Here is a 27,641-nt window from a genome sequence, read left to right as displayed (position 1 = left end):
TACACAAATCTACATGCCTCCGTCGACATGTAGTTTAGACGTACCCTGATATGCAGCAAATCCCCTACATATTTCTCTTCCAAACTTTTAAATCTCTCCAGCCACAGAATCCCTGCTGCCCTCACCCATGATACACCTCACCTCAACTCAGCTGCCTGTCTAACAGCCTCTTCCCTGACAGGCTCTTTCTGAAATGCAGGGACAGAAATGAAGCCAGCCAGGATGGAGGCAACTGGTGCAGAAGCCAGGCCAACCAGCTTTCCACAACAGAGAGATCCCCCTTAGCTAGGGGAATTCTCCATAGTGAGACACTTTGTGCTATTTATGCAAGGAGATTAATGGAGCATCTGGCCCCTTGATTTTGTGGTTACATCTAAGGCTTAAAAAGAAAGGCTCAAGTTATTTAAAACAACCTTTCCCTGCTGTATGCACAGATACAATGGTAATGGATACCAATATGGAAAACCTACACAGACAGACACATGCTGTAAGGAGGCTCTTAAAAATAAGATGTTACTATACATCTCCCTTAATCCATCTTTCTGGCTCCAACAAATGAAGCCCGATTGGAAGTCCGGTAGGCAGTGTGCAATATTATTGTGTACTGTGGGCTGTGGATGACAGCATGGGGCGAGAGGAGGAAAAAGAGCAATTCCCTCCAGTTCAGCAGAGAGCAACCTCTTTGTGTACGCATTCCACTGCTGGCTTGTCTCAGAGAGAAACAAATGGGGGGCAGCGTTGAGGAAAGTGAAAGTCAGGCTCAGAACGCTGGTTCAGCTCATTTTATCAGACACAGGACTGGCAGACACTAAGAGAATAAAAAATGGGCTTTGGTTAGATCCTGGGGAGCCAGAACATAATGGCATAGCAATCCTCTCCAAGCTGTGTCTCACTTTCTCTCCCACATACACTCCCTCTCAGACCAAAGATTTTTGGTAGTTTAATTGCTGGCACTCAGCACAGCTGCACCCGAATGGCTCCCCTGAATGCTACGGACAGAGGCTTCTTTGGAAAGTTGAATCTGAAGAAAGCAGAGTATGATGGCCAGCAGCAGCCTGCCATTTGGAAACCTCCACCAGTGAAACTGACATGAGTGAGACTTGGATAATAATATACCAATAGCAAAAAATGCAGAGAAGCCTGAAAACAAGACATCACCAAGATTCACTTATCTTCCAAGGGTTTGCATCCGAGGCCAGTACAGTTAGCTAGAAGGATTGCTAATAACTTTAAACACTAGAGTAAAATTCTGGCCCCATTTAAGTCAATGAAAGTTTTCCCATTGACTTTAGTGGAGCCAAGATTTCACCTCCTGCTATATCAGCAGCAACATTCATTACCTGCTAGTGAAAGTGTGAAAAATGAGCCCTTTCTTGGTTGGGGTCAAATTTCAGATTTTACGGGAATCACTGAAAAAGGAAAAGCTGTGAACCTTTCCAACTGGGCACTGTGTATCTCTCCTAAGACCTGGCCCAGAAGCTGTGGTGAGTGTCTGTAGGAAGCAGCTTTCTGATGTCTGCAGACACAATCAATCAATCAATCAATCAATCAATCAAGGACTTTCTTGAAAAAAGCAAACAACAACAAACAGGAAAAAACAAATTTCTAGTACATGCTGAACCAATAAGGCTAAAACACAGAGAACGTCTTGCTTGATCTATAAAATGATATTGCCTCGGAACAGTCTTTTTTAAATTATTTTACAAGCAACAGATAATTGAAGGCTCATAGAAATGATATGGTAACAACACCACTGCACATTTCATAGCATTCTCTAGTAACAGCACTGTGGCTTCTGATGATCTGTCTGTGCTGTAACTGGGAGGCATGATTGTAGTATGTGCAGATGTACCCAGGTTAGCTCTGATCTTGCTGCATCAGAGCTAGCCTGATTAACAGCAATGAAGCCACAGGAACATCAGTGTCAGCTGCTCAAACATGTACACAGCGCTGTGCATTGGCAGAGCTAGCCTATGCTGCTGTGGCTTCACTGCTGCTGCTACTCAAGCTATCTTTGATCTACATGTGCTGCGATCACACCTCCCAGTTGCAGACACACCCGAAGTGAAAAGCACTACAGCAGTAATTCTCAAAGTGACACATGGAGGGTAAGAAGATGGATGGTCCAATGGTCAGGGTGCTCCCTGGGAGTTTGACAACTCTAGGTTCAATTTCTTGCTTAACCACAGACATTCTATATGACCTTGGTCAACTCGCTAAAGATGTGTCTACACAGGAAATTATTAACAATTATATCAGTATTGTTAAACTGTCTTTTTTATATATAGCTGCATCAATATGAGTATTCTGTGGACAATCTTATTCTGGAATAACAGTGGTATTGGTGGTACCTTTCCATACAAGATATGGATGTGGGAAATGCATGCAGCTATGAAAGGCAGTGATGGTCCTAAAGCCTATCTCTCTACAGAGGTATGATCCAAACTATGAAAAGGTTTGGGGACCCCTGTACTGCAGTCTAACAGCAATGGTCCAACGCTCGAGAACTTTCAACAGCAATGCTACAGTGTTTCGAACGCTTACCAAATACTGTGGTATTTTTAAGGGCTCAGCAGCTGTGCTTTGGACCTCTGTTGTAGATTATTGCAGTAGTCTGTTGTTGTTTTTTTTTTAAACTCAGGGAGATGCATTAGCTGCCACACACCCACTTAAGATTATTTCCCAGTTTGGCCCTCCCCATCTCCTCCCTCCCCCCAACCTGAGCAGCCAATCTCCTCCCATTTGACCCTGTGGGCAGCCTTGGTAATGCCACAAGTCAGACAAAATGCTGCAAACAAGCAGCCAGCGGGAGTGGAGGAAGATTTTGTTACTTTACTTGCTTCTTATTCTTCCCCAGATTCTTCTCAGTATCCCTCTAGTGTCCTCAAAGAGTAGTGCACCAGCTCAACACTCCTGCCAGGACGAGATACAGCACAATGGAGATGTGGGAAAGGCAGAAAGCGCTTCCTTCATAGCCGTGGTGATAAGCAAATACAGGGTGGGGTCAATGACAAGAGATTTGTGAACAAGACTAACCAGCTTAATATAATTAAAATCCTCCTCCTCTGTCCCTCAGGACAGCAAAGAAATGTATAATTTTTGGTGATGAAAATCTTACCATTTAGGATTGAGAGCATGTTGCAAGCAGGCTGCAGTTTGCTTCCTGAGCAGCTTGCTTTCCTAGTGGAAAGTATGTTCGAGGACTGGGACTGAGCAGAGAAATACCACACTGAAAAAAATAGAGACATTCATCCTGCCAACTATAGGATCCAAAGAGTGGAACTGGATGGAAGCAACAAAAGCAGCAGAGCTAAGAGGGAAATGTTTGAGTAACAAGTTTTGCTGGAGAAGAGCCAATGGGGCTCCTCTATGGACTGCTGAAGTCAGGTATGACCAAACTTTTGGCTCTAGTTAGCAGCTGGGAAATATTAAAAAAAGCTGAATGGATTTCACATTGTCAGAGAGAAACTCCCTGAAAGAAGCAAGCCGAAGTGGAGTTCAAAAACCGCATATACAAGCAGGAGAGGGTATTGCCCTAAGGAAATGGAAACCATCTATCTAGATGTCTTCGGCATGTATATGGCCCCCATGACTGTAGCATCTGAGCACTACAGGTGAGGCAGGGAACTGCTATTTATCATAGGAGTATTATTTATTTATTTTACAGAGGAGTAACTGAGTTACCCAGGAAGAAAGTGTCTTTAACATTCTAGGATAACCACTGGATCAGCCTTCGTCTCTGCAAAAGGCATAGTTTTCTGTGCCAGGCTAAAGAAGAGTTCTGGTGAGGATGATCAGGCTCATACAGACAGATGGACACAAATGCCATTTCCCCCCCTTTCCTGTTTATATCACGGTGCCTGTTAAAATAGGGCTCAAGACCAGGGCCTTTCTTTTCACTGCTGAAAGGGATACAAGCAGCAACCAGGCCTTCTTGCTATGGGTCCAGAAAACAAGCAAGCAAGAACATAGCTAATCGCTAAGATTGATGAACCTCAAAAAACAAAGGGGAATGGTAAGATGCTTTGACTCTTTTACCTCCCCTAGATTTTTTCAGAGAGTGTGTGTGTGTGAGAGAGAGAGAAAAAAGAGAACATCTGATTTTGGTTAAAAATCCTCTGCTGGAGTAAGGGAGGCAATCTGGCAGCTGCTGCTTCAAAGAATCCTGGCAGGTCTTCAGAATCTTTCTCCAAAAATAGGATTTTATTTTCCTGTTGGCTGAAGGTAAAGCTGCCCAAACCACCCAGCCCTCCAGTCTTGTCTGCAAAAACTCTATTTGCCAGTTGGCTTCAGCCAGGTGAGCTGTTGCCCAGGAAGTCTCCCTGAAGGAGGGAGTTTGCAAATCAAACACTTTAAACAAAAAGAAGGGAAAGGCGAGGAGGCGTTAATAGAAAAAAGCGGGGTAATAAAATAAATAAATAGAACTTATGCTGACAGTGTTGGTCTCTGACAACATCCTGTTGTGAACAGAACAGACATGGGCCTCTCTACAGGTGAGCATGGGGTCTACCAGTATGTCCAGCTGCAGTTTTTAGAGATGTAAGAAAGAGCGGAGAGAAGTCACTTCACATGTCCCCTTAATATTACACAGTCGTCTGGCTTACCAACTATGTTCACCTATGATTTTGACTACAGACAGTCTCTTCAGGAAGGACAAGAGCCTTCATGTGTACTTCTTTTAGATCCAGAATCTTAGCATCTTCCTCACTACCAAACCATCATCTCCCTCCTGGAGCCCTATGGCAGACTGGCACTACTGCTAAAATCCTGCCCCTTTGCTCCTCAAGGACGGCCATTGGGAAATAGATGCATAACCTCACACTTCCATCTTTCATGCCCTCGCTCACAAAGACTCCACACCATGCTTATATGTACCTAGACCAATCTCGGGAATCAATGGAAAGATTCTCATTGACTTAAATTGATCAAGCCCCTAGACTGCAGACCTGAAATCCCATCGAAGTTCACTTAGGCTTCTTTGCATTTCTTTCCTCTTTGAGTCTTTGCTCCTGCTGATACATGCTACTTTGTTGGTGCTTAATTGACAACTTAGACCCTAGGGTGGTGGACACTATAGGTGGGCACAATATAACCCTATATTTCTCTGCAACTTCTCTTCCAAGCATCTGAATCACTCCCCAACCAGCACATCCAAGTCATACTGCTTTCTCCATAAGGAACATTGCCAAGTAATGTAGATTCAAATTTTACATTTTTGGAAAAAAAAACCCTTTACATTTGAAAGAATGTTTTGTTGCTTTAAAATTGAAATTGAAATCAGTTCAGGATTTTGTTTGATCAAAGAGTACACACTAACCTGCAGGAAGGATGGATGATTTTATGCTAAAAGCACCTGACTGGTACCAAGAGATCTGGGTTCAGACTCCCCAATTCTGCCATCAACTCCCCAGATGACCTTGGGTAAATCACTTAATCTCTTAGGGTACGTCTACACTACAGCGCTAGTTCGAACTAAGTTAGTTCAAATTAGTTAATTCGAACTAAGCTAATTCGAACTAACGCGTCTAGAACTAAAAACTAGTTCGAATTAGCGTTTTGCTAATTCGAACTAGCAAGTCCACATTGAGTGGACTCTGAACAGGGCTTAAGGATGGCCGGAAGCAGTGCCGGCAGGGCATCAGAGGAGGACTTAGAGCGTGGAGATGCTGTCTCAGGCTAGCCGAGGGCTGCGCTTAAAGGGTCCCGACCCCCACCCCGGACAGACAGTTCTCAGGGGTGCCCCGCTTGCAAAGAAGTTCTGGCTTGGAGTGCCCGGAGTACCCACACTGGGCACATCACACCACTCGGCCATCAGCCCGGCTGCACTTGCCGCAGGCTGCCATCTGGGGAGAGGGGACAATCGGGGGGCTGCAGGAGAGCTTCCACCCCCAGAAGCCCACAGAGCCAGCCCAGTCCTCCCCATCGGGGGCTCGTACCCTATTCCTCCCTCACCTCCTTCCACTTACCCTTCCCTAGCCCCCCTTCTTATTGATGTACAAAATAAAGATAACGTTTCTTCCAACATTGACTCTGTCTTTATTGAACAAAACTGGGGGGAGACTGGGAAAAGGAGGTGGGAGAGGGGAAGAGAAAGGCTGGGAGAAGGGAGGGCAACTAACATGATCAGGGGTTGGGAACAGGTCCCAGATGAAGAAAGGCTACAGAGACTGGGACTGTTCAGCTTAGAAAAGAGGAGACGGAGGGGGGACAGGATAGAGGACTCTAAAAGCAGGGGTTGGGTGGAGAGGGTGCATTCCGAAAAGTTCTTCCTGAGTTCCCATAAAGAAGGACTAGAGGACACCAAAGGAAAGGAATGGGTAGCAGGCTTGAAACTAGTAAGAGAAAGTTGTTCTTCTTCAGAAAGCAAATAGTTAACCTGCGGAACTCCTTGCTGCAGGAGGCTGTGAAGGCTAGAGCTAGAACAGAGTTTAAAAGGAAGTGAGATCAAGTCATGGAGGTTGGGTCCATGGAGTAGTCTTAGCTAGGGGGTAGGAGTGGTGTCCCTGCCCAAAGTTTGTGGAAGGGTGGAGAGGGATGGCACGAGACAAATGGCTTGGTCACTGTCTTCGGTCCATCCCCTCCAGGATCCCTAGGGTTGGCCGCTGTTGGCAGACAGGCTTCTGGGCTAGATGGACCTTTGGTCTGACCCAGTACGGCCATTGTAAACTCAGGGCTCAGGGTCGGGGGTCTCAGTGGACCACCTTGATTTTCATGCACACCTGCTCCTGGGTGGCCAGGCTCGCAGCTCTCCTGCCCTAGCCGGCCACTTTCCTGTGCCTAGTGCGGAGATCGTGGACAAGGTCCACGATGTCCGCACTAGCCCAGGAAGGTGCCCGCCTCTTGCGGTCCAGGGCAAGCTCCTGGGAGCCGCCAGCCTGGTCCTGGGAAGAGGGGGTGGGCTGGGGGACATCGGGTGGGTGGCTCTGTGCTGTGCCAGGTGCAGGGTCTGCTGGCTGGGTGCTGGCAGGCTTGCACCTGGCACGGGCACCATAGCCAGCCCGTGCCCCTTTAAGGAGTCCGGGGCCGGGAGGGGGGCATAGAGTTTCCCTGGTGTTGGCCAGAGTGGCCACCAGGGAAAGCTGGGGAGGGCTAGCCTCCCACTAGTTCGAATTAAGGGGCTACACACCCCTTAATTCGAACTAGTAAGTTCGAACTAGGCTTAATCCTCGTAAAATGAGGATTACCCAGTTCGAACTAAGCGCTCCGTTAGTTCGAATTAAGTTCGAACTAGCGGAGCGCTAGTGTAGCGCCTAGTAAAGTTAGTTCGAACTAACGTCCGTTAGTTCGAACTAACTTTGTAGTGTAGACATACCCTTAGGGTGTGTCTACATTACAGGTTTTTTTTGAGAAAAAGTAGCCTTTTTTCTAAAACAAACCTTCACTTGTGTCTAGACTGCAGCCATGTTCTTTTGCAAGTAAATCGAAAGAACACCGCAGTTTTTTTGATCACGGTAAACTTCATTTTACGAGGAATAAGGCCTTTTTTTGAAAGTACTCTTTCAAAAAAGGCGCTACTGAATGCAAACTGTGCTTTTTCGAAAGAGAACGTCTAGACTCTCTTTCGAAAAAGCGACTCACTTTTTCAAAAAATCTGCTTGTAGTCTAGATGTTGTCTTTCGAAAGAGGCTTTTTCAAAAGATTCTTTAGAAAAAGCCTCTTTTGAAAGAGGCTAGTAGTCTAGACGTAGCCTTAGTGTCTCAGTTCCCCATGAATTAAAAGAGATTATAGGTTTAACAATTTTTTCTTATTTCAGAGGGTTGTTCAAGGAATACATAATAAATGCATGTGAGAAATCAGAAATCAGAGTCAGGAGTCATGTAAGTACCTAGCTAGATGAATATGGAAAACACAAATACGGTATCTTTAAAACAGAAAAATGAAACTAACTAGAAAGAGACCAATGTGCTTTTGCCAATGTTTCATGATGGTGAAACAGGGCCCAGAGAGAAGTGAAGATTAACAGCCCAATTGTACTGTCCAAATTGAGGCAGAAGCTGAAAGCAAAGAAAGCAGTGAAGTGGTGAAAAGTAAATTCAGTTGTTGAAACATGTCCAATTTGAACCGTCTAAACCACTACCACCTGCAATAGAAGAAATTACTTTAAAACGTGTGGCTTATTTGGCCATCAAGACAAATGAGATTAAAGAAGTAACACCCACGGCTCCCACCCAAACTATAGGGCTTGCACAGATTGAGCAGTTTTAGTTTTCATTCTCTGCCATACTAGCCCTTCCAGACACACTGTGAAAAGTGTGCCACCACTGCTTGTATAGACAACAGGGGAGACTGTGTAACTTGGCATGAATGTGTCAAAATGGAAGCCCCATTCTGCAACTCGTGACAATATTGCACCCTAAGGCCACTTCTGTGGACTTGCCAGAGAACTAGAATTTTGTGCATATGCACTGTATCTGAGTATAATAATACTTACCTGCATGCTATTTTCCACTCATTGATCTCCAAGCACTTTACCTCCATTTCATACATTATGAAATTCAGCTGCACAAGGGAAAAGTGACTTTCCCAATATCTTACAACAGGTCAGAAACTGGATCAGAACCCACATCTCCTAACTCCCAGTCCAGTATCCCTGCCAATGCTTTAGCTTGATTCTTTTTTTTTTTTAACATGGTAGTTGTATAATCCAAGCCACCTGTCAAATTATCCGCTGGTTGCAGCACTTTGGCCAACACGTTGGAACTTGCCAAAGGTTTTGTAAATAGGATGATGCAGCTGCACTGTTCATAAGGGTCTGTCTCCCTCTTTGAAGCTTAGCTGGCATGTTGGACTACAAGTACTCTTCCAACATGCAATCTGTTAACAGCTGGCAGAACACAGCTGCTTATCACTTGCCAAACACACAAGCTATGGAAGAGCAATGAAAATAACTAGAGATGGAGAAAGCGTCTACAAAACATTACCAGATGAGCATAGCTAGGCATGCAGGGAGCTGGGACCTCTTATGTACCATACAGTTAACTGTCCCACTTTACTCTTACCTTGGCCTCCCAATCACAATCATTTATTTCATCCATTGATAGAGTCTTTTCACATAGGAGCACCTTGGGACAGGGATTTTTCTTTCATTACTTTTGTATAGCATCTAGCACAATTAATTATCAATTGGTATCACAGACATTACTGCCATACCAACAAGGAACATCAATAGGGCCTTGCAGTAAGAGAATATCATAAATATTCAACATAAACTACATACAAATCTATTAGCTGTTAGCAATTCTCCATACTGAACGTGGACTCTTTTGGAATGAAGATGGCAGTAGAAAAACCTTCGCCATAACACTCACTTGCAAACTTGTTTTAGCCATCACTTCAAGGGATTTGTTTCCTGCCCTTTGTTATCTGAGGGTATGTCTAGACTACATGGCTCTGGTGACAGAGCCATGTAGATTAGTTTACTAGACATACCCAAATGAAGCGGCTTCATTTAAATTAAAATGGCTGCCCCACTGTGCTGATCAGCTGTTTGGCGGCACAGCGCTGAAGTCTGGACGCTCCACGGTCGACATCAAAGGCATTTGTCGACCTTCCCAGTAAACCTCATCCCACGAGGCATACCGGGGAGGTCGACAAATGCCTTTGATGTCAACTGCGGAGCATCCAGACTACAGCGCTGTGCTGCCAAACAGCTGATCGGCACAGTGTGCCAGCCATTTTAATTTAAATGAAGTGGCGATTATTTAAATCGCCGCTTCATTTGGGTATGTCTAGTAAACTAATCTACGTGGCTCTGGCGACAGAGCCATGTAGTTTAGACATACCCTGAGTCATAAGTGAAAAGCCAGCCCCTGCAGAATCTAAGATCTTGTTAGACTGTGGAATGGTCGCTCAAGGGAGGTGACAGAAGCTCCATCATTTGAGATAGTTACAAGGTGTCTAACTGGCCACTGGATATACTGAAAGGAAATATGTAGCCATGGGACAGCTAAGGAATGAAGTAGTCAGAAGGTGGCAACGTGTCTTTTCCATCTCAATGTTACAAGATTTCTAATGGACCTGACTGCTTGATCACGCACAAGTAAGCAAAGCTCACATACATATAAACTGTTTGCTATAAAGGACACCCAAGTTCAAGCCCACCACAGGAATGTGAATGTCACAAATCAGGGACAAACAGAGAGGCGATGCATAAATCAGGAAGGCATCATATATATAGTAGCCCAGTGTCTGAGAGTCTGTAACGCCGAAATGCTGGCTGTTCCCTCTGGGGGGTGCTGTTGCCTGAAGTACTGGCTGTTCCCTCTGGACAGAGACAGAGGAGAGCGGAGAGAGAGTGAGAGGCAGGAGGGGGATAAGAGAAAGAGAGAGACGGAGAGATAGGCAGAAGGCGGAGAAGAGCTGAGAGAGAGAGGGGGAGGCAGTAGGAGGAGGAGGAGAGAGAGAAAGAGACACGGAGCGAGAGACTGGAGGCTCAGGAGAAAAGCCCGACATGGAGGAGAGACCTGAAAATCCCGTCTTACGATGGGCTAATTGGCTAGTTCTTATTCTTATTAAGAGTTAAAGATTGTGAATTGACCTAGCCACATACTAAAACAAAAGAGAACACCAAGAGGAGTTACTTCATTACTTCACCTAGCCAACTATCACTATGCAAACCCACAAATGTATCTAACAACTAGCCATGGGCCAAAGATAATGAGCACTAGAATCACTGAAGAGTTTTGAGTTGGGAAGTGCACTTGAAGTGCTTGTAAGCAGCAAAATGTTAATCACTGAGAGACATCAATGCCATTTAAACCAAAGCTACAATTATTTAAAATCGTCCTGATCTAAATCATACCAAACCCATACAAGACTGGTACCATTAAATGGGCTTCAGTTCATGCCTTAGAAGTTGTCCAATATACTTTGGAATACCTTTTCACTATCCTCTCATCTTACCCTGCTCTTCAGTCTTATTAACAGGGCCACCATCGGGAAGTGGGGAGGGGGGAAGGGAGGGAAAGCCAAAGGGGGCAGTTGCTCCAGGGCCCAGCAATTTAAAAGGGCCCAGGGCTCCAGGCTACTAGAGCAGCAGCAGTGGCAACCGGAGCCTCAAGCCCTTTAAAAATCACTGCTGGAGCCCCACACAGCATGGTCCAGGAGGTGCTGAGGGTTGGGTGGGGAAAGTATGTCACAATCTGGGCAGCACTGAGGGCTAGGGTTGCCAGGTGTCTGGTATTTACCCGGACAGTCCGGTATTTTCGCCTCCTGTCCGATAAAAAAATTCAGAGAATACCGGACACCTGAGATGTTCGGTTATTCTCTGAATTTTTCCCTGGCCAGGAGGCAAAAATGCCGGACACCTGGCAACCCTACAAACACTCAGCACCCGGCCTCCCCCCCGAGCTCCCCGATGGCCCCCAACACCTCCATCTCCCAACCCCAGCCCCCATGCTTACCTGATTCCCCAAGGCTGCCGGCATAAAATGGCTGCTGGCCAAAAGACCTAGGGGAAGCCTGGGTCTTAGTGCTCAACAGCTCCCCTGTTGCTATCCCTGCATTCACTCTTAAAGGGGACATGCTATTTTAATGCTGTTTTCTTTTCTTTTCTTTTCTTTTTTTTTTTGGCTTAAGAAGTCCTTGGAGTCCTTTTTATTTATTTAATTTATTTATTTATTTATTTATTTGCTCACCAACTTTGGTCTCTTCTCCCCTCCTTTTTTTCCCTCTTCAGAATTTTTTACTGGTGTTTTTTTCTGGGGCGGGGGAGCGTGTTCCGTATTTTTGTTTCAACCATCTGGCAACCCTACTGAGGGCAGGTTCCTTGGGCTTGAGTTTCCATCTCTTGTGTATGGCCCAGAGTTGAGACCCCCCCGTATTGCCCAGGGCCTGGCGAAGTTTGTCACCAGCCCTGTTTGTCAGACAGCACAACTGTTATTAATAGTGCACATGAGTTGCAATGCGATTAGCATATTTTCTGCTGATTCCTTTTGCACAAGGGGTGTTTTTGCACAAAAAGAAGTGTAGCCATTTCTGTTTTATGCAAAAAAAAAAACCTTTTGAGAGAGGCATAAGGATCTTGAGCAAAAGGGTTTTTTTGTGAAAAATGGAAGCGGCTACACTGCTTCTTTTTGTGTAAAAACCCCTTGTGCAAAAAGAATCAGCAGAAAATATGCTAATGACATCGTGACTCATGCTAATGAGTCCGTCATTAGCATATTTTCTGCCACAAAAAGTTGCAGTGTAGACATAGCCTTAGGGAACTCCTACAGTGTCAGAATGGCTTCCATATATCACAATCATTCTGATTTTTGTACTGGAGCCAAAATGCCAAATCTCTCAAGACAAGCTACATCTGTCAGAAAGAAGGTGAAATCTCAGGCATTTATTTTGTCTTCTTGGTATCAGAGAACCTCAGACTGTTCTCACCTTCCTTAAAAATACACCAACTTCCTTCCAAAGACGAGATTTCTCTGTCTCCCACACAGAGACATATTCCTACCAGCTCTGCTCCCAAGGAAAGCTGGAGAGGTATAGACTCCTCTCTTCAAAGATATTCCCCAGGCTACCAGTCCATTCCTTGCGAAGATGAGTTATGGCCAGCTTGCCCCTTCTCATACAAAGATGAAGACAAAGCCTTTCAGCTCTCTCCCTCTCTCCCTTTCCTTTGTACATCTGGAACTGTACACACTCCACCTTCGTGCCAGTGAAGTTACAATTTCACCCCCTTCTCTCTCTTGCAAGAACCTCATGGCCAGTTGCCCAGCTGAGCACCATAAAACCCCCTCGTTCTTAGTCATTGCATTGGCAAGGATGAAGAAGGTTTAGTAACAGCCATGTGGGTTCCCAGGCTCCAGTCTGCCACTGCTAACAGCTTGCGTGTGTGTAGATTACAGGGTTTTTTCGAAAAAAGTGGCCTTTTTTCAAAAAAACTTCCCCTACATCTAGACTGCTGCTAGTAAATCGAAAGAACGCGGCAGTTTTTTCGACAGTGGAAAACATCATTTTATGAGGAATAACACCTTTTTTCTGAAGTATTCTTTTGAAAAAAGGCGCTATGTAATGCAAACTGTGCTTTTTCGAAAGAAAGCATCCAGACTGCCTGGGTGCTCTCTTTCGAAAAAGTGGCTTGCTTTTTCGAAAGTACTGATTGTAGTCTAGATGCTCTTTTTCGAAAGAGGCTTGCAGTCTAGATGTAGCCAGAGTCACGTTATTCCAGTCTTCCTAGTAAATCACATTTTCATAGTAATTCTCCTTGTAGAATGCCTGTGCTACGGAACTTCTTGCTGCCCACACATTTTATAAGTATACTCATCTAGCGTGTTTCTGTTGCATACTAGAAAGAGGAAGAGTGAGCTGAATGGCTGTTTTCAGGACAGATTCACCATGTTCCTTACAGCCGCACACAGCTCAACTTCCCTGGCTCCGTTTCAAAACCTGACTCATGTCCAGTTTGTCTATTTTAATCTTTACATACTGACATCATCCTGCGAGGCTCACAGTGTAACATACAAAACTTCCTGCACTGAATCTATAGAGGTCCAGCTCTGCAATGACAGGCAACCCCAACAGACAAAGAGAGCAGTAGAAGCACAGCTCCAGAGTACCTGACCAGAGAAACAATGGACAGAATTGCAGTGAGCCCACTGACAATGCAGACATGGCAAAGGGCAGCACGGCCTAGCAGATAAGGCACTGGAGAGGCAGTCAGATAGACTTAGTTCTATTAACTCTATCAGCGATTTGTCTGTAACCTTGGTCAAGTCATTTAACCTCCCTGTCGCTCTCAATGCTATGGAAGTACTCACTCTCAATCCTTAATGCATCCCTGGGAAGAACATAAGAACAGCCTTACTGAGTCAGACGAAAGCATCCTGTCTGCCGACAGTGGCCTATACCAGATGCCCCAGAGGGAGGGAACACAACAGGTAATCCTCACATGATCCCTCCCCTGTCATCCATTTCCAGACAAACAGAGGCTAGGGACACCATTCCTACAAAGAAACAAAAAAACTAAAACAGCTGGAATGTGTTGAGTGTACCGCACACTGTATGTGGAAATATATCAGAGTCTGGAAACCCCGACCAGATTCCTGTGCCTAACAACAGTTGCCTTGTTTATTTTATTCTGGTCAGTGAGTCAGAGTTTCAACTGATTCTTTGCAGTCATTCATCATAGTGGTTTTTGATGTAACTAACATTCTGCAAAACTATAGGAAGATTTGGCAATTTGTTTCTACTTCTTGCTCCCTTGGCTCCTCCGGACATGAACAGTCTACGGGGATGGATGTAGTATTGTCAGGATGTCTGCACAGCTTTTACTGTGAGAGCAGCAGCAAGTGGTAGGCGTGGGAGTCCTAGAAAGCATGTGTGTCGCCAGGGCCGTCCTTAGCCATAGGCAGAATAGGCAACTGTCTAGGGCACCAGTATTTCTGGGGCACCAATACTGTAAGCTTATGTTTGTGTTGCTAAGAGCAAGTCAGGCATAGGGGAACCAGTTTAATAATCCTGCCTAGGGCACCATAAATCCTAAGGACGGCCTTGTGTGTCGCAGGCAAGGACGAGGGAGGGGCATTGGTGGACGTTTCAGCACGTGGGTAAAGGGACAATTTACAAGGAAGCTTGACAGCCTGATAGTGACAGAAGCACAGAGCCAAAATGTACGCTAGGTGAAAGACAAGACATTGAACACAAGGAAGTAAGAACACTTCTGCACAGGGTTTGCCAGCGGGTTAGAGTGACACCACATGCACATCTGCCAGTGACCTAAGAGACTGGGCAAGCCAAATACAGGCAGGGGGGAGAGTATAAGAGGGAATATGCCAAGTCATGGCATAACAGTGCTGGAGAACAGATATGGGAAAGTGGGAACATATCCACTGCAGAGGGACGCACGACAGAGCAGATCCAAAAGCAAGCAGGAACGAATGGGTGAATGGAACTCCCCAAGCATCAGCTCTCCAGACTAGGCAGAGCAGAGCAGCTGGCTCTCTCTCACACACAGGGAAGAGTCATCGCACAAACTCATGCAGTCCCTGTGCATCCAAAAACTTTCATCTGGCTCCACATTCACTTCAGGACACAGTCCCATGAGTCTTACCTTTCCTCCCTTCCCTGCATCCTCCCTTCATCTCACACTCTTGTGCACTGTTCCTACTACATAATTTGGCCACTGGCAGTGTAAGAGCATAGTTCTGGGCCACGCTGGCCATCTGCAGCACCTTCCTGCAGCTCTAGGCTTCAACTATGCTCCTGAAAATATTTCTGCTGTGTCTCAGTTAGATCTCACTCTTCCTCTCCACCCACAGCTATTACACCTTCATAACAATACGATGATGGAGCTGATTAATTCCATAAAGCTTTTTGAGGACACAATTTGTACAGAAGTTGCTCTACAAAACACACGAGTGTCTATCACATTGTCTGAACAGGTGGGTACAAGTCAGAAAACAGGAAAGGTATCAGGAGAGCACTGATCTACCCATTTAGCTCCCACCAGAAATTACAGAAAAGAACCAAGCAGCTGAAGTATTATGTTTCCAATTTCATTCAACAAAATCTGCATAATAGATGAAAAACTTTACCGGCCTACCCATCGTGCCCCTCTTCCCAGGAACTCCAGGGATACCCTGTAAGGAAAAACACACAGAAAAAAATAATAGGTCTGAATGGGAAAACAAACAAAACAAAGGGAAATAAAAAACCAGACCAATAACTGTGGCATTGTTGAGAAATCAAGATGTCAGCTCTTTGCGGTCAGCTGTGAGAGCATGGGAGAGTGGGAAGACCATTAACCTTAACCCATTAACTATAACCTCCCCATAGCACAGATCCAAGCACAGTCCACACCCAGGGGCAGCAGAGTATGGCTATGCTTAGTAATAGCGGTAATTAAACTACTGGCCTAGAATCAAATGAATGCTACAGCCAAGGCACTCACAAGAGAGCTCCTGTTTATGTTTCTTATTTAATTCTATGAGCATTAAATGAGCCACTCTGGAGCATCGGAGAGTCAAAAAATCATAGAATCATAGAATCCTGGGGTTGGAAGAGACTTCAGGAGTCGAGTCCAGCCCGCTTCCCAGAGCAGGATCAACCCCAACGAAATAATCCCAGGCAGGGCCTTGTTAAGCCAGGACTTAAAACCTCTAGGGATGGAGTTTCCACCACCACCCCAGGGAACCCATTCCAATGCTTCACCATCTTCCTACGGAAATAGTTTTCCCTAATATCCAACCTAGACCTCCCCCACTGCAACTTGAGACCATTGCTCCTTGTTCTGTCATCTGTCACCACTGAGAACATCTACTCTCCATCCTCTTTGGAACCTCCCTTCAGGAAGTTGAAGGCTGCTATCAAATCCCCCCTCACTCTTCTCTTCTGCAGACTAAATAAGACCAAATCCCTCAGCCTCTCCTCGTAGGACATGTGCTTCAGCCCCCTAATAATTTTTGTTGCCCTCCACTGGACTCTCTCCAGTGTGTCCACATCATTTCTCCCATGTAAGCAGACACATATGCTCAAGGGCCTTTCTTGTTTCTGGGATCTCTATATTTGCCAATCAGATGGAGTGAAAATACGAATTAATCTTCCTCCTCAGGAGATCTGGTTGGAAGCGTGGAGGAAGGAGAAGAGAGGGCCCTTTAATATGGGAATGTCAAGGGAATGAAAGAGTCCTGGCTCCAATCTTGTGGGGGGTGCGATGCTGGATCTCCATCACGAGCTCCCTGGTGCCTGTTCATTGCATGTGCCACTGAAAATCATCTTGCGTGCCTCTTCTGGCACACATGCCAGACATTGCCGACCCCTGTTCTAGAGGCAGAAAGCCAGGGCTTTCCTCACAAAATACTTACTCGTTCTCCATCAGGCCCTGGCAGCCCAAATAATCCTGGGAGACCAATATACCCCTAAGGAAAAGAGGAAACAAGAAGTCAAATTTATTTCCCTTCAGCAATTAGTCTACCCTGCCTGAACAGGAAAACATCCTCCAGCGCTGGTCTATGGCAGCCGTGATGAAATAAACCTTGAGGCAAGTGTATATGCCCATGGACTGCATGGTGCTGGTTTCCACGATGTAGTCCAAGGGCACATACCCTCACACCAGGGATCAAGAGAACTCCGTGAAGGAAGAAGCCAGCAGGATGGAACCTTACCTGGGCTGGCTCTGATTCCACCTGAGAGAAATGGAGCTTTGTTTCAGGTTAGCAAGAGTTACAGCCACCGTCATTTGCATGCCTATGCCAAACAGAGATCTCTATGGGAGGGTCTGGGTTCCCTGCAAGTCTCTGGAAGTTTCTCATTCAGTCTCAGCTCCTGTCAGCCTCATAGCTGGTCCTCCTCTCCCCCAGACTCCCTCAAGCTCATGCTTCCCTTCCTAGATTGCAAGATCAGAAGGCATTGGGATTATCTCATCTGACTGCCTGGATAGCACAGGCCACAAAAGCCCCCCACATAATTCCTAGAGCAGATCTTTTAGAAAAATATCCAATCCTGAGTTTAAAAATATCAATTACGGAGATTCCACTGAAATCCTTGGTAAACTGTTCCACAGTTAATTGTTCTCATCATTAAAAATTCACACTTTATTTCCAGTCTTAATGTGTCCAGCTTCCACTTCCAGCCATGAGATCATATTCTACTTTTCTCTGATAGAAGGAGTGACTCTGCTAGCCTATTATTAAATGTTTGTCTTCCATGTAGTTGCTTACAAACTGTAATTAAGCCACCCCTTAATCTTCTCTTTGTTAAGCTAAATAAATTGAATTCCCCAAGGCAAATTTTCTATTCCTTTAATTGTTCTCGTAATTCTTCTCTGAACCCTCTTCCATTTATCGGTGTCTGCTCCCCAACTGAGGGACCCTGTCTCTCACTCTCCCCAGGGCATCCTGTGGTGTGGAGTCTAGCCAGGCCACTCACAACCACCAGGCCCACCTCCCTGAGCCTTTCACCAGACTCCCAGCCCTCTCTTCAAACACCAGTGTCCCCCTCTGCTATTGCACAGGCCTTGCCTGCTGCTCTGTGTCTGCATTAATCTTCCTAATATCTATGCACAGCAGCTCAGCTTTCCGCATGCCTGTTTCCTCCACAATCTAACTTGGCGCAGGAGCCTCCCCTTTCCAATTAAAGTCAGTTTAGTGTAAAGGCTGCTCCAGCTCAGCTCAGTAGTGATAGTCAGATACTCAGTTCTCCAATATTTCTCCTGTGCTCTGGGCTCCTGCATGGGCAAAAGCCACTACTTATATGCTGCATGTCCTTTCACTTGCAGTAACCAGAGATGCATGCTTAAATCACTGCCCACAGTGATGAAAATAAAATGTTACCTTGTGCATTGCTCCTTTGCACAGGACTCTTCCTGTCAAATGCACAGTGTCAAGCAGAAGTAATTTTTAGCAAGAAGCCATCTCAACAATTTTGCACAATTTCTGTTGCCACAGAACAAAATTCTAACACTGACACTAAACTTTTCCTATCCCTCCTTTTTACCTCCGCAAAACTCTCCACTGGCTTAGCCCCATTAGCCACATGAATTCTCTGGGGGTACATCTAGACAGTGGGGCTATTTCAGGATATCAGAGATATCCCCAAATAGCTACCCCACGGCTTTTAAATGCACCTGTTATTTTTTTGAAATAATGGGCACACTATTCTGGCACCCCTGTAACCCTCGTTCAATGAAATAGTGCATTATTTTGAAATTTGGTGCTGTGCAGATGCACCAAATTTCAAAATAAGCTATTTTGAAATACAATTGAAATAAGATACGCAATTTGCATAGCACAAATTGGGTATGTTATTTCGAGTTTAGGGTGCTGTGTAGACACACCCTGGGAGACCATCAGGGCAGTATCCCACATTACTTCGCTGACATAGGCACAGGCACACAGACAGAGCCCATCCTTCTCACTTGCTACTTTGAATCACAAAGTAACCCGCTTCACTCTAGTCACCATATTTCCCATGAAAAAGTAGTGAGGGAAGAAGGGCCTGAAATGATCAACAATTCCAGCTGTTTCAGCCATGAAATGGTTGATATCTGGTCTAAGAAACAGCAACACTAAGTTCCCATTTATTGTAATGGAAAGTAGAGGACCAATTCTCCTAAGTCGCTTTCAAAATCTTAATCCTAGACATTTAGTGGTAACAAATGAATGATAATTTTCAACAGTCTTATCCTGAATTGATGACCCCTAAATACGTATATGAATGCTGAATTCCTACTGTAGCAGAAGTCACACAATTCTCTGTTGAAAAATCCTGGTCACGTTAGTGAACTGGGTGCATCAGAAACAGGGTTACTGCTTAGTGAAGTAAAAAGTAAGCTGTGCTATCACAGATCTGTGTCTACTGTAGTACATTACCCTGCTGATCCTTCCTCCCACGCCTCTCCCTAGCGCAGGAATAAAGTTTGCTATTGGAGTCAGCTTTTGTTTATTGCTTGCAATTTTTTGAGCGATAGAAGCCAGCTGGTAACATTTACTGTTCAAGGAGAAATGATCACATGGTCAGAAGAGGAGCATTTTTATTGGCTCAGAGAATCACTATGGATTTCTAATTGTAGGTGAAAAACAGAAGGAGATTAAAAGATGTTTTAATTATTAGTTCACCCATCAACAGTCACTAGAAACCCCCAGAGCTAGAGTTGATGAACAAACCCAAGCTAAAATGCAGGGCTGTTAACATTCTCATTTGCATATGGCTTCAAGATGTTGGCTTGTTGTTATGCACAAAGATGTAAAATTCATTCCAAATTTCTCTGCTTATAAAACCAGCCTACGCCTGGAAGAATCCATCTTCAAAGTGTTTGGAGTGGATGAACCATTGTGTTTGATGAAGCTAGAGAGGCCTCCCTGACACCAAAGTTGTAGGGAGACCAGTCCTTTGGGATCTGGATTACTTTGTTTCCTCTCCAATTCTTTGGGCTTTGAAAGGGTTGACTTTGCTGCATTGCAATAATGGGAAGTTGATGCATTGGTTTTGGTACATTTCAGTTTTAAATAAATTGGGGATTTAACGATGCAAATAATTAATGAGCTCTATGTAATAAATATCACATAAGAAACTAATGTTAGGATTGCAAAACTGAGCACAAAGATTGAGAGGTGCTGGGGGCCGGAATGGGGGAAAATTAAAGAAAGACAAGATCAAAAATGGTTCACTTACCCGACTTCCTTTTGAACCAGCTTCACCTATAGGTCCTGGTAAACCCTGAATCACAAGAAAAAAAACAAAAACAAATGTGGAGAGGCTTTAATATAAACCTTAATAAGCAGTGCCGTATTCACAGTATTATCCCAGGACGGTTCAGATGATTTCACAATTTTCCCAAGGGGTACCAATATGGGAGAATGGGTGAAAAAAAAAAAGGAACAAATCCATAATTGTTGTGAATTGATGACTCTGCCGAAGAGGAATCTTATAAAACATAGGTGCACAGTCATGGGGAACCAGAACACTGGAACTAGAATGGAGATTTCTGGTCATAAAGACTGGAGAAGTTAACATAGTGAGATGTAAATAAATTGCAATCAAACGTTAGTTGTGATGCAAGGTGACACCATATAGACATTCATCAAAAGGAGGGATTGAGAGTGTTGTCAATGAACCATACAGACCAGACCATGGCAGATTACAATGTCAAAAATACCTTAATTTCAGGAAGGGGAATCTAGATATTTTAGATCTTTGAATTCCAAATCACGAATGACCCTCATTACCTTCAGTAATAGTGAGACTTGTAATGAAAGTACCCACTTTTCTAGCAATGACTAGGGGCCCAATCATGCCTCTTTTGAAGTTTCCACTAAAATTCCCATTGGACTTCAAGTGAAGGAAGATTGGCCTTATGACACTGTAAAATTAGTTACACTGGGCAAGTTCTAACCAGTGCACTGGATGCTGTGGAAAGAATTCCAAATAGACCTCATTGTATTTTTGTACCCATTGCCCTTCCTTAAACAGGGCTGTATTCTGAAAAGAGACCCTATAAAAGTTACATAATGAGATTCCATATTTATTGCCTTTCACCAACTTCCAGACCATATTTATCTAGTTTACAAGTAAAAAGGACAGGTTTATTTTTTAATTTAGCTGGCAGCTTGCTTATTCAACCTCAGATCTGAAAGTCAAGTTATGCTCTTTCTGGCTCACACACTGTCACCAGTAGAGGATTTCTGCTGTTGGAACATAGTTAACAATTCGGTCTATGATGCACAAAGCAAAACAGAGCCAAGCTCCCTCCTCCATAGCACTGCACAGCCAAATAGTAAAATCTTAGTCTGTAGAGAGAACTGACTGAAAACACACAGGGTTCAGCTCTCTTCAGTAAGAAGGTGCCATTTTCCAAAGCCACTTTCTTCACCATAACTGCATTTTAAAATCACTTTTGCTTTCTATTTACTTGGAGGCAGATACTTTGTTCCGCTTATCTGGGAGTAAGACCCTGCTAAGAACCCATTAAACAGCATCCACTAACCTGGTCAGTTCACCATAGCATCAATTTATTACATTGATTGGACTGATGAACACATACTCCCACATGATGCTCTTGTGTACAAGTCTCCCAAGAGCAAAGGGCACGTATGTAACATTCACATTAGATTCAGAAAAATCTCAGTCTCTCCTATTGCCTGCATTTTCCTGGGTATTTGTCTGTGATTTATTCCCCACTTTCACAGACTTGGGTATCTCTATGATGCTATCAGTACATATTTCTGGAATCAGTTGTTCATATTCATACCAAAGATGTATGAATGCAGGACGTTTAATCTAATATATGCAATAGCTCACTAGTAATAGGCTAACAACTCTGCAGCTGTGTGAGTCATATCTGAAGGTGATCACTCAGTATAAGCCTACCAGTGCATATCTACATTAGAGCTGGAGAGTGTGATTTCCATCTCAAGTAGATATACCCACTAAAAACAGACACACAGCCATGGCAGTATGAGCACAGGAGGGGCAACTACCCATATTCATAGCTAGGGTCTTGGATTGGGATTACACTCAGGGCAGCAAACCTGTCCTACGGCTCCCACCACCATGGTTATTCTATTTTTAGTACAGATTGGACCTCTGTAGTCCGGCACCCTTGGGACCTGGCTAGTCCCAAACAAGGGAATTTGCTGGACCAGGGCAGGTGCCCTGTCTCTGGCCTCCCAGATACCCGCTGACTCTGTTTCTGAACCCAGCCAGACCCCACTGCCTTCAGCCAGCTTCACTGCCAGTTCTGTCTGGACACCTCCGCCCTGGGACTCCCAGCTGAGCCGCCTGAGGTCCCTGCTGCAGGGCTCCTGACTGCGCCACCAGAGCTCCCCAAGCTGGCTGAGTCCCCTGCCACAGGGCTGCTTATACCACCAGAGCTCCCTGCCGCAGGGCTCCTAGATGTGCTGCGGGGTTCCTTGCGCTGCCTGAGCCCCTGCCGCCCTGGCTGCAATGCCGGTGGCTCGTACAGAGCTGTTCCCTGTAGCGATGTGCTACCAGTCGAATCCTAAGTTCCCCCTAAGTAGCACATTGCTACAGGGAGCAGCTCTGTACAAACCACCGGAACTCCCTTCACTGCCTGAGCCCCCAGTGCCATGGACTCCCTGCACCACCTGAGCCCTTTCTGCAGGACTCCTGGCTGTGGCACCAGAGCTCCCCATACTGGCGGACGCCCTGCTGCGGAGCCGCTTACACCACCAGAACCACCTGCCACAAGGTTCCCAGGTGTATGTGGGATTCCCCGCGCCAGTACCCTGGAAAAACCCCGTCGTGTCCAGGGAACACATCTGTTCTTGTGCTTTTTTTTTGCAGAAGAGCAGATGCCCTCTTTTGGAAGCTCTGTCTTCCTCTTCCCATGAGGAAGAAGAGCTCTTCTGAAAGAAGAGGCTTTTTGGAAATTTGGCCCAGTGTAGATGGAACAAATTTCAGAAAAGCCTCTTCTGAAAAGACTATCAGAAAAAAAGGTACACAAATTGCAGAGCGCAATTTGTGTACCCTTTTCCGATAGATCAGTGTAATCTAGACATAGCCTAAGGTTATGTTTTTTAAAAAAATTGACATTAGGTATTAAAAGTGATCTGCAAATGGCAGGTGGACGGGGTCCTGGGCATATGTCCCCTTCCCGTCCTTCATGATAATAAAGGAGGTCTGAAAAAAAGTGCTTTGTAGTTTTTTCTTTGTTTACATCTATAGGCCATCTTTGACAAGAGCAGAACCTGCAGCAATCATGTTTACGTGGCACCGCCACAATGTCCCAAGGGGATTCCCCAGAGAGCAGGTCAATTTCTCAAATGAGTGTGCCTTTGTTTTAAAAAAACAATGGACACAAGGAATGGAACAGTTTCTAAGAACCTGAATGCTCACTAACAAATCAGAAAGAACCACACTATTTATGCAAAAGGAAAAACAAAACAAACAAATAAACATATTCCAAGATGTGAGCATTATATTTAGTGTGGTATGCTCACATATACCTGCATACCCAAGTCCCTACTCTGTGCACAGCACATTAAGATTTACTGCACCTGCCTGCCAGGATAACCTTTGGCACCTGGGCTCCCATCAGGTCCTTGTTCACCCTTAAAATAAAAACACACAAAGGTAAGGTTAGTGCCACACCCTATTAGATTTTAGCTGCTTTGCCTTGAAAGAGAGGATGTTATGAATGAACTTGATTCAGATTTAAAAAGAACAATAAAATAGGTTTAAAAAGGCAGAGGAATATATTAAAGGAGATGAAAATGCTACAGAAGCCAACTCAGCAGGATCCAGGCATAAAGCAGGTGTTGCTATCTTCCCATCCCTACACTGAAACCTGCAGGTAGTTTGGAACAAGGAGGCTAAGAGAAGGTGTAAGGTTGCATCTATATCACTGGCATATGAACTGTTTTCCTAGGGGGAAAGTTCTGCCAAAATTCTTTAAAACTAAATGGATTAATGTATAATATCCTTTAACATCATTGCTAACAGGCATGGCTATTCATTGCCATTTTACTGCAAACATCAGGTTTAGCCAAATAAAAAAGGGGGGGTGGAAGGTGAAGTACAGTCAAGTACTTAGTATGATGTGGCTAATTAGTAAACTTCAGCTGAAAACTTAATGTAAAGGAAAAAGAATAAGCAAAAATCTGCCCCTATTTCCACTTTATAAATGTACACAATTTTGTGAAATAAAGGTTGAAAATAGAAGCTTAATTAAGTCCTTCCCTTTTCCGTGACCACAATGATGTTTTGTTAATGTCTGTACATAACTCCTGATTACACCAGAGGTAGCTGCATAAATCATCTCTCCATCAGACTGGCTCTGAATAAACACTTTGCATTGAACAACTTGATTTCAGGCTATAAGCAGGTAAGAGATTAAATCTTTGTAGCTTAAGTCGTAGAACCTGGGCATGACACTCACCTGGTCTCCAGGATGACCTGGTGGTCCAGGGTAGCCTTTGTATCCCTGTTTAAAAATATAAAAGTAACAAGAAAAAAATAATCAGAACTTCGAATTTCTCATTCCAGTAGGGAAGAAATCTATATAGAGAAGTTTCCTCCAATTCTAATATGTTTTATGATTCATGTTAACTTTTCTCCTTTGGTCTGTTTAGGCAGTAGCCTTTTAAGGGCTGTCAGCTGCTATGTGTATGTACAACATCTAATTTATGGAGCCTTGATGTTGGTTGGAGTCTGTAAAGGCTATTGCAATGCAAATAACCACCACTTCACAGCTGGATTTTCAGTATCACAGATGTGGCTGTGTGCTTTGTACCTGAGCGCTATCCATTAGAAAGGTCTGTATCTTAGAGTGGACCTGGAAGAACATATCTACAAAATAAACTACCCAACCAGTCATATTTTCTGTGTCCTGCAACACCCTTCCCCAGTTCTATTAAACCAGATTCATGGGATAAAATCTTATGTATATTGAAATCAATGGGAATTTTGCAACAGGGATATAACTGCACTGGGTTGCAGTTAGCAAAGTTGTCAGTGAGTGATGAGTTAGTTATCTAGTTTGAAATCTTTGTCCCAGGTCAGGGGTTTGGCAAGTTGAGAGGTAAGAGGGTAACTGATCAGACAAAAGTGCTGAAAAGACTCCAGTGGAGATTGGTTTCCACTGAGCACACCAGGCTATGCCTCTCTGTTGTCTCTGCCCTCCATATTTATTTCCTGCTCTGCAGGGACATGGAGGACATAGACTTCCACTTGAGTCAGGCACAGAGGGTCTGTCAATGATCTGACATTATCCACTTTGCAAAGGGCACTCAGCTGGAATGAGCACTCTGTTACTGCCACTGGCAAGATCTGAAACAGAATCTAGAGGGCTCTAGGCAACCCCACATCAAAATGTAATGTCTTTGCTTCTACACATAATTAGCCTCGGTAGCCACTTCTCCTGACAGAGGACATCACACCTTAAAGTAAATGAGAAACCTCATCTAGGGGCCAGAGCAAGGCAGTGCCATAGGTGGTAAATAAAAAGAGCTGATTGCTTAACGACTTCCTTGCCCAGCATCTTCATATACCTGAAATGTGCTTTCAACCAGCAATCAGCCTGGAACCATTTCTGAGACTTGAAGAGCTAGTGAAAAACTACATTAGAAGTCTATCTCCTCATCCAGAAAAATAAAAGGGCCCTTTTCAAGTCCTCTCCATAGGATGGACTCTGTTAGGAGATCTAGCTGCAAAGGCCAAGATCTAAAGTTTCAGGGTTTCTGATATTCAAACAAATCTGAACACAGACTTTTGTTCCTCTTTTAAAAGTTTCTTGATGCAAGTTGCAAGTAGAAATAAGAGATCCTCCGGAATAAGGCTTTATTCTGGAGGATCGTGCCAGTCTGGACGCTTTTCTCCGGCTTATCTCCAAGCCGGAAAAAAAGCGGCGGCCATGAAAATGCAAATGCCGCGGGGGATATTTAAATCCCCCGCGGATTTGCCTCTTCCAAAGTGCTACATTTGCATGCCTATTCCGTAATAGGCGGCCAGTGTAGACAGCCTGCCGGTTTTGGCGCAAAAACCTTGTAGGGTAGATGTAGCTTTTATGTGGACATGCTACCTCGGCTTAGAGACCCAGGAAGCACTGGGGACTAATTACTCTGAATGACTCTGGGGAGTAGTTATTTCCAATAGCAGCAGTGGAGTATCTACACCACTGCTATTTCAAAATAACTATTTCAAAATAAGGGTTATTCCTTGTGAAAAGCAGGAGTTATTATTTTGAAATAACCAGCCCCTTATTTTGAAATAACAGGTGTGCTAGTATGGACTCTCTGCTTGTTATTTTGAAATACGGGGAGTTATTTCAAAATAAATGCCTAGTGCAGACCAAGGCTAAGGTGCCACAGAAATAGTCATTGTTTTCAAGACAATAAGGAACATTTTAGCTCCTCTTCTTCTAAAAAAAATTGAGACACATAAAAGCTTCTTTTAGATAAGTCAGACCCAAAAAATTCAGGATTTTGATTGCTTCCTAAGATTTCCTACCAGCCACAATCATAGCAAGAGTGGAGGAAGATCTGGAGACTGTAAGTACAAGCCTGGAGCTAACGTCTGCAGCATGCATTACAATGTTTTTATATATAGCCAAATGATTACCTCTCAAGCTAAATATACAGATTGTATTGTATTGTTACATCCTATTAAATATACTCTTCACTATTTACGGTTTTCTCGTGGGTGTTTAAAATGTGTTTCCTCTCATTAACCTGTGATTACCACTGTCTGAGGTTAGTCATAGCTAGAAAAGAAAAAGCGTGGGCATTCTAAGGATAGCTGGTATGTGAAAGTGTCACCTGCTGCAGTCCTCTTTAAAGAGCACTGAAATGACAGAAAAGCATGTATGAAAACAATTAGATTTACCCTGTCCAAACACTTCCTGATAATAAGAGGGTGACAAAAGGGATTGTCACCGTGAAAGGAAATTATGCTTCACTGAAGGACCAGCTCATCTGTGACAATGTTTATAATCTACCCCATCACAGCTAGGATGACAATTGACATTTCTGTGGGAAAGGGATTGGCTTCAACAAGCAGACCTTGGGCAGTGGCCAACCCCGGGGTTAAATGAAGCCTGTTTGGAAAGATGGCCTAGAGGATGGAGCCCTCAACTGACTACCCAAGAAAACTGGGTTCAAGTTCCCAGCTCTGCCTCATATTTATGTATGACCTAAGGTGAGTCAGTCATTCTCAATATATCTCCATCATGCACAGTCTTACATTCAGCTACAGTAGTAGCTGTTCTGACCTCTACAATATTCTCTCTGAGGAGATGTTGCACAGTACTTCAGTAGACTCAGTTTGCAGGATGGTCATGTTCTGCATCCAAATGCCAACAGACATTAATGGGCTGCTAGTTTTCTTTAATGCACTTCCCTTCTGGGGTCCCCATTCTCCAGAATTGCTGTTCAGCAAAAGCAAAATTCACTCCATGTGAAGTGGAGGAGCAATGTCTCTCTCTCAGACCACACCACAATGGTTTTGGTATCCCTTGTTTGAACAGCTGTTTCACATACCCAATAGCTGGGCAAAGGCAAAAAATATTTGTGGGCACTCACAGACCAGATCATCCAAACCTACAAAGGAATAGGTGGCCTGTGAATTCACATGGTGGATGTGTGTTTATGGCACAAATGATACCATATGGAACTATAGGCCTTTGGTAGCAGCTCCATCTCAGAGACTCGTGTGGCGCCAACTGCTTCTTTCAAAAAGAAAAACATTTGTGGTAG

General features: G+C 44.3%; 1 protein-coding gene across 4 annotated transcripts in view; it reads right to left on the bottom strand.

Annotated features, from left to right (window-relative positions):
• Nucleotides 1-27,641, bottom strand: part of COL27A1 (collagen type XXVII alpha 1 chain) — a 296,056-nt gene that overhangs the window by 193,368 nt on the left and 75,047 nt on the right. For 2 of the 4 annotated variants that reach the window (XM_014580186.4, XM_014580190.4), the window contains 5 exons: nucleotides 24,329-24,373; nucleotides 23,448-23,501; nucleotides 20,104-20,148; nucleotides 16,797-16,850; nucleotides 15,528-15,572 (listed from right to left, as the gene is read on the bottom strand). In XM_014580186.4, the coding sequence (XP_014435672.3) occupies nucleotides 15,528-15,572; nucleotides 16,797-16,850; nucleotides 20,104-20,148; nucleotides 23,448-23,501; nucleotides 24,329-24,373 (243 nt within the window). Of the gene's footprint in view, nucleotides 1-15,527; nucleotides 15,573-16,796; nucleotides 16,851-20,103; nucleotides 20,149-23,447; nucleotides 23,502-24,328; nucleotides 24,374-27,641 lie in introns of those variants that run through there. The other 2 variants (XM_089772923.1, XM_089772922.1) reach the window with 2 other exon arrangements.

Source organism: Pelodiscus sinensis, chromosome 23 (assembly GCF_052426305.1).
Source record: "Pelodiscus sinensis isolate ZL-2025 chromosome 23, ASM5242630v1, whole genome shotgun sequence".
In the NCBI taxonomy this organism is placed as follows: Eukaryota; Metazoa; Chordata; order Testudines; family Trionychidae; genus Pelodiscus; species Pelodiscus sinensis.
This window is presented reverse-complemented; position numbering and strand designations above follow the sequence as displayed.